Below are 12,205 nucleotides of genomic sequence, written 5' to 3'. Positions count from 1 at the left end.
AAAAAAACATTGCAAATTAGTTAAGAGAGAATATAAAGACTTGTAAGAAGCCGGATTGCCTGTATAATTGCTTATTAAGTTCTTACGCTACACAAAAGATAATAGATGTATATCAAATTTTGTGCATGGCAAAGTGCCTGTTGGGATTGAACAATGCATTCAAACCTTAAACGAAAAATTAAGTGTAGCAAAATGCATATATCTGATGGAACTTTGGAATGAGCTGATGGAATGAGTCAGAAAGAGAAACAAAACAAGAGAAGGGAATACAAGAACATAGGTTCACACCCTGTTTGCATAACTGCTTCTCCCGCTCTCCCCCTCTCCAACAATAGCTCTTCAAATGCTTAATTAGGAATCTTTTGAACCGCATCTCAAGCTTTTCATAGGCATGGCTGGTCAACTATTCTCAAATCAGGTCTGAGAGTTTCAGAAGATTAAGCAGCGCCAGCATTCCCATTTCTTGGGAAAGGGGAGGTTGGGTGGAATTTGAGGATGATCAACATGCAACCTTTATTTTGACCCTCAAAAAGAGAAAAATACTGTTGCTGAAAACTTTTGCTAACTTTTCAACATGCTCTTGAGGAGGGAAAGACTTTGCTGCTAAACTGCAGTGGCAACAATCTAAGGATGCTTTGTTGCAGTGTTTTTCAAATTTGGCAAGTTTAAGATGTGTGAGTCAACTTCAAGGCAGACTACAAGTTTAAGATGCGTAGACATCAACTCCCAGAACTGAAGTCCACACATCTTAAACTTGCCCAATTTGAAAAACACTGCTTTAGGGACTGCAAAAACAGAGATATAGAGACACTTGGGCTCATGGAGTTTTTGGAGAACTCCTTGGGTTTTTGGAGAACATAAGCAGACTCCCAGTTCTTTGGATTTCAGCCACTGCTGCCCTTTCAACTTCTAAATATAATGGTAACTGTCCAGATTTTCTAACCTGCAGGATGGAGAACACTTAAGAGCTAACTACAGGTAATCGAACAATAATTCATACTGTATTTCATGCTGCTTTGCAGCCGCCAACCACTGTTGAGAAACTATTTGTCTCAAAGAAACAACAGCCTTGATTGGGTTTTACATTTGAGTTTTCAATCTGCACAGAGTTAGATACCGTATTTTTCGAAGTATAAGATGCACCAGAGTATAAGACACACCAAGATTTTGAAGAGGCAAATGAAAAAAAAGTTTTTGCACTCTGCCAACCTCCCCAAAATGGCCTGTTTTTTGCGAAAATGGGCCTTTTTTTAAAAGGGCATAAATAGCCTTTAGGAGGCTTGTAAAGTGCTCCTGGGGGCTGGGGGCAAAATTGAGCAAAAAAACATCCCGATTTTTGCTCATTTCTGCCCTTTCCGGCACCCAGGAGCACTCTGGAAGCGTTCTAAAGGCTAAAGGCTATGCATGGCCATTTTGGTGAAAGGGGCGGGGTTTCAGGAGGCAAAAAATGCTGTATTCAGTGTATAAGACGCACCATATTTTCAACCTCTTTTTTGAGGGAAAAAGCTGTGTCTTATACTTCGAGAAATACGGTACTCACAATTTAGAAGAGACCTCAAGATAAGGCAGCCATCAAAACAGTCATTACTGTTTAAAATACTGCATTAATGTCCCACAGTATTAATAATAGTAAAATACCTTGTTTCTTTCCCACTTGTAGAATTGGGTTGCTCCGTTCTCCAGATTCTTAGGATCTTTTTCTCGGATCGTGAATATCCAGTCACCCGAGTCACTGCCACCTGATGCCTGCTCATCTGTTTCCCTTTAACACAAATAAATTTCTGACATTTACAAGATGGTCTTGTTATTTATGATGAACTGGTAACAGTACAAAACTGGCAGATTCAATGATATTTGAAGGCAACAACAAAAAACTAAATTATATTAGAAATAAAAATGAAACAAGAGATGCTTTTACTAATTAGGAATTAAGGCTCCTTAATTTAGCTCAGATAACAACCTTTATATCACTTGGAAATTTGTAGGAAGCAAATTAAAGCAAACAAGCAATGTATTCATTTATCCCACCATCATTTGTCTTGATTAAAATGTTAATGTTTGTTCAAGTTAAAATAAGTCAAGTCTGTGAGCAGAAGGAAAGATCTTTTAATAGCAAGTCAAAATTCTAAAAAATGTAGGATTCTGTATTTGACAAAGTAGACCACAACCTACTTCTTGGTAAGCTAGAGAAATGTGGGACAGATAGTATTACCACTGGTGTATTTGTAACTGGCTAACAAAAAATACTCAACATGTAGTCCTCAAAGGAACTACATCCGCATGGAGGGAAGTAAGCAGTGGGGTACCCCCAAGGTTCTGTTTTAGGACCAGTGTTCTTCAATATTTTCAGAAACAATCTAGATGAGGGAACAGAAGGGAAACTCATCAAATCTGCAGATGACACCAAGCTGGCAGAAATAGCCAACAATCCAAAAGATAGGCTCAAGATCCACATAGGTCTCAACTGATTTGAATATTGGATCCTATCTAACAAAATGAAATTCAATCTAGATAAAAGGTTTTTCACGTAGTCAAGAAAAAAACCAATTGTACAGGTATAGACTAGGTCAAACATGGCTCAATGCCAGCAACTATGAGAGGGATCTTGGAATTCAATCACTTAAATATGAGCCAACAGCATGTGGCAGTGGCCAAAAAAGCCAATGCAATTGTAGGCTGCATTAATATAGAATCAAGATCATGTGAAGTATTAGTACCACTTTACAAAGCTTTAGTACAGCCACATTTGGAATACTCCATCCAGTTTTGGTCGCCGTAATATTTTTTAAAAAGTGTAGAGACTCTGGAAAGAGTGCAGAAAAGAATAACAAAGATGATTGGGGACTGTAGATTAAGACATATGAAGTTGCAGAAACTTGTTATATCTAGTAAAAAGAAGAACTAGGAGAAATATAATAGCAGTATTCCAGTATTTCAGGGGTTATCACAAAGATAAGGAGGGTAAATTATTTTACAAAGCACCAGAAGGCAAGAAAAGAACCAGTGGATGGAAACTAATCAAAAAGAGAAGCTACCTAATATTAAAGAAATCAGTGGAATGTCTTGTCTTCAGAAGTTGTGGGTGCCCCATCACTGGAGGCTTTCAAGAAGAGACTGGACAGTCACTTGTCTCAAATTGTATAAACTCTCCTGCTTGTGCAGGGAGTTAGACTAGATGACCTCCAAAGTCCCATCCAACTGTCATTCTATGTCCTATGTATCATATTTGTGAATACATGTTCAGTGCCCAAATATATAGCAATCAATTTGTTCTTTCAAATAGATTAAATAAATACAAGAGAGAATAACCGAACATTTATCCTGTTTTCTCCTTCCCACTATAGAGGATATATTTATTCCCTATATTTTTTCTCAAATGATAAGACCCATTTGCATGATTCATGATTAGAATCAGTAAGAAAGGGAATTGGATATGGCCAGTAGAAAGACTAAGATTATGGAGAAAGTCTCCAAGAGAAATTCAGGAAGACTTTCAAGACCTTTCAAAATCAGGGATGATGATAATAATTCAGTTTTTAATTTCTCTATATAAAGTGGTAACAGAATTGAGTTTTACATGAATGTTACAAAATGTTTCAGAGGATTAATTTCCCCTCAAAATGTCAAATAATCTTACAATTGCTTAATTAGTATGTTCAGATAAGGTACCGTATATACTCAAGTATAAGCCGAGTTTTTCAGCCCACTTTTTGGGCTGAAAAAAGCCGCCTCGGCTTATACTCGAGTCAGTGAAAAATTTGCCCGAAATGGAGGAGAAAAAGAGGCGGGGCCATGCCGCTGGGTGACGCTCATGAATGGCCCGGTGCCCCTGTGAGTTTCCCCTCCCTCTGTGTCAGTTTGCCACGCAGTGCGCAGCGCACCATCCCCCCTCCTCACGTTCTAATGTAATGCAGGGCTGTCTTACGATTCCCCTTCCTCCCCCTCCTGCCGCTCTGCAATGATGTCCCACCTCCTCCTTGTTATGGCAAGCAGCCACATAGCGATGTCCTACCTCCTCTGGTACAGTGATCCAATGATAGGAATCACTGTGCCGTGTGTCATAGGAGGCGGGACATCGGTCCCGCGGCTGCACGGGACATCATCATCACAGCGGGACATCAGCATCATGAGGTGAGTGAAGTATTTCATTGAATACACCGGTATTGTGTGATAATAATTTGTTATCCAGAGCAAATTTTTACAATGGCTACTGTATATTTAATGGGCACAGGCAGGCTGTATATGTTATTTATTTTTGAAATTTACCGGTAGCTGCTGCATTTCCCACCCTAGGCTTATACTCGAGTCAATAACTTTTCCAGTTTTTTGTGGTAAAATTAGGTGCCTCGGCTTATATTCGGGCCGGCCTATACTCGAGTATATACGGTAGTATTTCTCAGCCTTCACAACTTTTTAAGATGTGTGGACTTCACCTCCTAGAATTTCCCAGGCAGTCATGCAGAATTCTGAGAGTTGAAGTACTTAGAATTGCCAAGAATTAGAAACACTGAGATAAGGGATGAGATGTTCTAGATTTGTCTAAAACTTTGCATTCTTAGAATGGTAGAGTCTGCACATATTCATTGAACATACTTTTCGAGAACATTATGCCGGCTACATATCTTTTGCTACTTTTTATGAGATTGATTCAGAACACATCTAAGAATAGACTTCTGAACGCTCACTATGAATCTCGTCCGTCAGATCTTAAAAGTACTCCTTCATCCTCAAACACCAAATTGATAACTTTTAGGTTTATACTCACCCATCTGAATCTTCAGAGCTGGAATTATCATGATTCTGCTCGGCCTTCCATCTTTTATGTCTGTCAATGAGATCTGTCAAGTAGGAAGTTTTCTTTGCATTTCGTATTATAAATTTGTGCTTCAGGAGTTCTTTGGCCGTTGGTCTCTTAAAAATAGAATGTAAGTTTCTTTACTAAACTGAGGTCAGTTACAATATGGCTAAATGTATTTGGTTGGTTGGTTATTTATTTATTTACATAATTTATTGGCCGCCCATCTTGGTAACAGTGGTAAGAGTTTCTACAAATTTTGAAGCAATGGAGAGGGAAAATGAATAAAAATAAAAGAGACATTACTTGCATAGCTCTTTGTTATCAGTCCTATTGATCTCACCTCTATCCATTTATCCATGTCTCAGAACTTCATATATTCATAAAAAGAAAAATTGTTCTGCAATTGTTCTTTATAAAATAACTTATGTATAATTTATTTTTCTTACTAAAAGTACATTTTTTATATAATGGAAAAGTACCATTTATTCAAGAAGTAATTATGTTTATGTTGAATTTACATTATATTGTTTTCATTCTTGCAGCAAATTAAGCAGATAAACTCCCAGGAGCTTCACTTTTTGTTTAAAATGTGGAATAAGAAACTATCAATGCTGTAAATTAAGACAGGGTATTTCTGGATTTTTTTTCTTTACAATTGAATCAGACATACAGGAATCTCTGTACAAAGTGTAGAAAGAAAATACATATTTTTCCAAGTGAAAAAAACAGTCCAATTTGTCTCATGTAATGAATCTGAAATGTTATCATTACCAGCACTTACTACTTCACATTCTTTATTGATATTATTTCATTTTCATGAATTTCTGTAAATGTAAGTTTTGCATAAACTGTATTTATGCAACTATATTTGAATATATTTTTCCATCTTTCCCCAATCAGTTTATTTCTTGAGTTGGAATATTTATTTCAGGTTTTAATTGCCTTTTGTATCATTAAAAATATAATATTAATATTTTGTAATCCTTTTTTTCATTTCCCGGTTTTGGGGAAGGAGGATTTCTGAAACTCGTTTTCCCCCTTTCCCTTGTCTTTTGTGAGCCGCCCGGAGTCCTCCGGGAGTGGGCGGCATACAAGACAAATAAATAAATAAATAAATAAATAAATAAATAATAAATAAACTAGAAAAAATAAAAATGTTTTTATTTCAGACATTCATAGTTTCAATCTTTCCAAAATTTTCAATTATGGAACAGTTCCAAATATCCTCATTATTTTATTCAGAACCTGAACAAAACTGTAGGACAGAAGTAAAACTTACAGCAAGCTGCAAAAGCCATTGATAGAATGGGTTTGAAGTAGTGCCAAACTGAGAAACCCTGGACTAAAGTATAAAATATATACTTTAGAAGAAGATACTACTTACTTAAAACCAACATAAAAACATAAAACATATTTAGATTTAACTCTTAAGATAGTATACTTTTTATTTTTAAAATAAAATGTTAACTGGCATGAAAATTCATGTAGGGCTCTGAAAACCAAACACGGAGACAGCTCTTCTGCTGTTACAACTGTGGCCCACAGAGTCCTCTCTGCGGGCACGCCAGCTATTGCCCCAACCCATCTCCAACGTGAATGCACGTGTGCCTCCCGCCAGCCAGCTAGTCTTTGTGTCTCTACCATGCATGCGCAAGGGGCAGAGCACATGCGAGGGACATGCAGGGTGGGGGCATTCGCATTGCATTTTGGTGCCTCGTGCAGCGCCCCGTTTTGGTTTCCAGGTTGGTGCAGGAGGCCTCCAGGGCCCAAAATGTGGGACGTGGGTGCATGTGAGCCCCCTCCCCCTATTTTGGCTCTGAAAAGCCCCCTGCACCAACCTGGAAGCCAAAAATGGGTGATAGGGGCAGGGCGCATGCGTGGGGGAGTGCAGGGGGGGGGCACGTTTGACAAAAAGATTAGCCATCACTATGTTACAACATGCAGAGACAGCCACCAACATCTAGTAACTTACAAAGCTGGGATCTTTGTTCAAGCAGGCCTCAACGAACTCCTTTAATGGTTTGCTGTAGTTTCCTTCCAACGTTGGTGGGTTGTTCTTTGGGATCAGAAATAAAACTTTCATTGGGTGCAGTTCGGAATGTGGTGGCTCTCCTTTCGCAAGCTCTATGGCCGTTATGCCCAGGGACCATATATCTGCCTATTAACAGAGGGAGGAATTTATAATTTGACCGAAATGCAAAAGTGAAATCATTTACGTTTCCTATCTTTTTTTTTTTTTTACCAACTATTCATTTTCAAATGTACCTGTTTTCCTCTCTGCTTCTTAACTTTAGCCACAAAAGCAGCTGCTTGGAAAGAAACGCCCAGGGTTGCAAGCTTGAGCAAAGTGAGATTGTCTTTTACATTAACCTCAATCAAGGAACACCATATTAATGAAAAAGATGAAAAAGAGTTTTAGCCAAGGTTAGTAAAGGCAAAGTTTCCCCTCGCACATATGTGCTAGTCATTCCCGACTCTAGGGGGCGGTGCTCATCCCCATTTCAAAGCTGAAGAGCCAGCGCTGTCCGAAGACGTCTCCATGGTCATGTGGCCAGCATAACTAAATGCTGAAAGTGCACAGAACGCTGTTATCTTCCCCCTAAAGGTTTTCTATTTTTCTATTTGCATTTTTACATGCTTTCAAACTACTAGGTTGGCAGAAGCTGGGACAAGTATCGGGAGCTCACTCTGTTACGCGGCACTAGGGATTCGAACAGCTAACGGCCGACCTTCTGATTGATAAGCTCAGTGTCTTAGCCACTGAGCCACCGCATCCGTTTAGCCAAGGGTAGAAATGGATTAATATACACATTTCACAGAGGTCAAAATCTACTTCTCTTAGTAGACCCAATCTCACAACTTTTTGTATCTTCTAGAAATGAATCAACTGTTCGATGCTCTCCAGGATTTTTTTTATCATGAGCAACCTACATAAATGGCAGCTACAAAAGAATTTTTGTCGTCAGTCGTCTATCAGGTGATATAAAAGCTGCATTATTTTAGCTGGTACAAAAAGTAACAGTTAATGATAATGGAGAATATTTGTAAGTCAAGGTTGGAGGCGTCCTTGGTGGTCTCTGAGCTTGTTTTTTGGATATGTTTCATTACCCTAACTAGGTAACATCATCAGTGCTCTGATGATATTACCTAGTTAGGATAAAGAAATGTCTGCAAGAAAACAAGCAAGCTCAGAGACCACTAAGGGCCCCCCAGTAGCACTTAACAATAACTAAAGAATTGAGTTTATTTCCATTTCAAATTTTAGATCATCGTCAAGCATTTATTCATGTCATCCATCCTTCTGAAGAACCTGCCTACAGCATCCACTGTTATTCTTCGCCAGAGCACCTACCAATCTATTCAAAATGAAGAAAGTAATTTTAATATATTAGGGATAGTTCTCATGACACGCCAAGTAAAGTCAATGAAGATGTTAGGAAAGAAGGGACTCCTGGAAGAATGTTTTACATACTATATCCATTTTTAATAATAGTCTTTATTTCAAATAAAAATGTACTGGAATCACTCTTCTGTAAAGGTCACCTACTGTTCTTTTACATGGACCAGCTCTCAAACTCCTACAATTTTCTGCCACTCAGATGAAGTTTCTAAAGTATTCTGGAATGTGACTGTAAGCAGAACGCAAACAAGGGGAAATAGCAATAGCACTTAGACTTATATACTCCTTCATAGTGCTTTTACAGCCCTCTCTAAGTGGTTTACAGAGTCAGTATATTGCCCCCAACAATCTGGGTCCTTCCACCTCGGAAGGATGGAAGGCTGAGTCAACCTTGAGCCAGTGAGACGTGAACTGCCAAACTGCAGCTAGCAGTCAGCTGAAGTAGCCTGCAGTACTGCACTCTAACCACTGTGACACCAATGTGGAAAAGGCACATCTTTTCCAGCATTCCCATATCATTCCACATGTGGAAATTACAATTAGAAACCCCGGGATGGCCATGCTCTCTTTTATAAAAATTCCCACAGATGAGTTGCCAAAATGCACATCTGCACATCATCTCACAGTGCCAAATATGTTTCTGTCTGAGTGATGCATGAAAATATTAAGTAGCATATTAATCTTACCTTTGAATCATAAGCAGATTGCTTTATTACTTCTGGTGCCATCCAAAATGGTGTGCCCACAAATGTGTTTCTCTTTATTTGTGTATCAGTTAATTGTCCAGCTACACCAAAGTCTGCTAGCTTGACTTCTCCTTGTTCTGAGAGGAGGACATTAGCAGCTAGAAAATATTTTAGAAGAAATTTGTAATTGGAAAAATTAAGCTTAAGTTGTTAAAATGCTAACAAAGCCCCAATAGGGTTTTTTTACCTTTAATATCTCTATGAATTTTCTTTTCTGAATGCAAATAATCGAGTCCTTTCAGAATCTCTCTTAATATTGTAGCAATCTGGATTTCATCCAGCGAACCTGGTTCTAACTAGAATAAAATACATTATTTTCAGACAAAAGGCCAAATAATTAATGATCAATAACTTAAAACACTGAAGTCCAATAAAGTTCATTTTTATTTATTCTAATTTTATTTATATTTGTTGTAATGCTCAACAATTTGGCCAGATCCAGAGATATCAACTGGCACAAAATCACCCAGAAGCATACTTGGCTGAGAATGTACTTGAATTTAGGTCCTCCAGATTTAACATGTTAATCCCTCAAATATTTATTTTTGGGAGAACAAACACGCAGATTTCTATGAGGCCCATCTATGAATAGAATTGCAAGGTATGGTTTGGAGGCGAAAGACCCATCCATCTGCACTTTTGATTAGAAAAATAAAAGCTGTAATTGGATACCCATAAGCTTTAAATGCACTTTCAAACACGTTTCCAATATTATTCAACCAAGATTCTTTTCAATAATGTATATATAATTCTTCCTTACGACATGAATAATTAAAATTCTGTTTGTGAAGTTTACAGTTCAGTGGCCGAAGATCGATTTTTATGATGTACATAAGACATAAAATCTGCAAGACAATATTTAAAAATTCAGATGAATTATAGAAATTGTAATAAAAACTGGTTACTTACAAGGTCAAGGGCAGAGCCACCACCAAGGTATTCCATTATTATCCATAATTTTGTGTCCTGTTATGTATACAAATTGACATTCAAATAATGATAAAACTAACATCATCATAATTTTAAGTGTTTACTACATTATGCCTGCCTCTTACTGTATCTGTACTTAATAACTCAAAGAAAGCACATAGAGAATAATAAAATAAATATGATTTGCCACCATAAATAATGGCTTGTCACTGTAAAATAAATAAACGGATGTACCAGTTGCAGGTAGTTCTCAACATACAACCACAGCTACGATTGGAGCTTCCGTTGCTAAGCAAAGTGGTTGTTAATTGAGTCATGTCTGATTTCGCAATCCTTTTTGCCACAGTATAGCAAATCACCGTGATTGTTCAGTGAAGCTTATGGTCATTAATCATATCCAGCTTCTCCCATTGCTTTTGCTTTTTTGGAAGCTGGCTGGGAAGATTGCAAGTGACAATCACATGACCTTGAGATACTGCAAACATCATAAAATCCATGCCAGGTATCAAAGTCCTGAATTTTCATCATATAGGTCAGGGGTCAGCAACCTTAACACTCAAAGAGCCATTTGGACCCGTTTCCCACGGAAAAGAAAACACTGGGAGCTACAAATTTCTATTTCCTGAGTGCCCCCAAAACCAGCATATGTATTTACGTTTACGTTTACGTAAACGTAAATACATATTAGGATTTGTATGCCGCCCACTCTCGAGAGACTCAGGGCGGCTTACAGATAAAGCAGGGAGGAGGAACATATAAAAATTAAAAAGAACAGACATTAAAATTGCACAACATTCATATAACTTAAAGTGGGGCCTGCTGGAACAGCCAGATCTTAATCGCTTTGCGGAAGGCCGGAATAGTAGTAAGGGTCCGGATCTCCACGGGGAGGTCGTTGCATAGGGCCGGAGCACCTACAGAGAAGGCCCTCCCCCGGGGAGTCGCCAGCCGACATTGATCGGCAGATGGAATCCGGAGGAGGCCTAATCTGTGTGATCTTATAAGTCTCTGGGAGGTAAATGGCAGGAACCTGAATTAAAGGTTCTGTTTTCTTCTGAAACTTTTCTTTTCTTGGATTTATCCATGGTTGGCCTACTGGGGATCGAAAAGCTCAATAAATTGTGAGCTGACGGGTGTCGCACATTGGCGGTTGTGACACATATTTTTAGCGACAGGGAGCCGCAGCAGAGGGACGAAAGAGCCACATGTGGCTCCAGAGCCGCAAATTGCTGACCCCTGATATAGGTGAAGCACTGTGAAGGTCAGTCAGTAAGTGCAAGGACCAGTCAAAAGTAACAATTTTCGGCACCACATTAATTTTGTACAAGCTTAGCAGGTCTTATAGAATTAAAGGAACTTGGAACTTACAACAAGCCCTCAAAAATAAAGCAGTTCTACTATACAACAGAAGCAACTAAAAAAAATCTAGATTTCTAAAGCACAGAATGTTTTTCTCTTCTGCCCAATAATCCTTAGTTACAAGTCCTAATTTAAGTGATGAGATGCAAACACGCTTTGGACTGAAAATGCCTTCTCTAAAGAATTTGTATTTTAAGCAACTGAGAAGCCTTAGTGTGAAAAAGTGAGCTGCCCTGTCATCTCATTCTCTGGCTTTGGCCTTTCACTTGCCCTTGGTCTCAGATGAGAAGGAAGACCAGCAGGAGGCCAGGCAGACAAAGGAGGAAAGCAGCCAGATAGGGTGGAGAAAGGGCAAGACACTTCAGAGAAAGTGTAAGCTGGCTGAGTCACCTTAAGGTGGAAGAACCTATGGATGGGTGTGAACATGGTTCATTTCTGCAAATTTGTGGTTTTGATGGGGGGGGGGGGTTCTTTAGGTTGAGCCATATACTAAGTATGCACTAGGGCAGTGATGGCTAACCTTTTATAGCAATAGCAATAGCAATAGCAGTAGACTTATATACCGCTTCATAGGCCTTTCAGGCCTCTCTAAGCGGTTTACAGAGAGTCAGCATATTGCCCCCAATAATCTGGGTCCTCATTTTACCCACCTCGGAAGGATGGAAGGCTGAGTCAACCCTGAGCCGGTGAGATTTGAACCGCTGACCTGCTGATCTAGCAGTAGCCTGCAGTGCTGCATTTAACCACTGCGCCACCTTGGCTCTTCCTTCTTTTGCAGACTGAGTGCCCAAAGCGCATGCGTATATGTGCGCAAATACGCTCATGTGTGTCCGAATCAAAATTCAATCTGTGCGCAGCCCCCATGCATGTGCCCTGCCCCCCACTCACATGCCCTTCCCCCTGCTCATGCGCAGCAGAGACCCGAAGACCAGCTGGCTGGTGGGAGGCGCATGCTCATGTGCAGTGGAGCTG

The 12,205-nt window shown here is 39.2% G+C and overlaps 1 protein-coding gene across 1 annotated transcript in view; it reads right to left on the bottom strand.

Moving 5' to 3' along the window:
* The window catches only part of STK24 (serine/threonine kinase 24), a 35,330-nt gene that overhangs the window by 6,332 nt on the left and 16,793 nt on the right, over positions 1-12,205 (bottom strand). Inside the window, exons 3-8 of the mRNA XM_087726668.1 lie at positions 9,854-9,910; positions 9,132-9,240; positions 8,885-9,042; positions 6,771-6,956; positions 4,766-4,911; positions 1,639-1,762 (exon numbers count right to left, since the gene is read on the bottom strand). Of these exons, the coding sequence (XP_087582794.1) occupies positions 1,639-1,762; positions 4,766-4,911; positions 6,771-6,956; positions 8,885-9,042; positions 9,132-9,240; positions 9,854-9,910 (780 nt within the window). The remainder of the gene's footprint in view (positions 1-1,638; positions 1,763-4,765; positions 4,912-6,770; positions 6,957-8,884; positions 9,043-9,131; positions 9,241-9,853; positions 9,911-12,205) is intronic.

Source organism: Thamnophis sirtalis, unplaced genomic scaffold, assembly GCF_051295495.1.
Source record: "Thamnophis sirtalis isolate CommonGarterSnake01/CBP01778 unplaced genomic scaffold, rThaSir2_p1.2 scaffold_12, whole genome shotgun sequence".
Taxonomy (NCBI): Eukaryota; Metazoa; Chordata; class Lepidosauria; order Squamata; family Natricidae; genus Thamnophis; species Thamnophis sirtalis.
The sequence above is the reverse complement of the archived record's forward strand: the minus strand, read 5'-3'. Positions and strand labels throughout refer to the sequence as shown.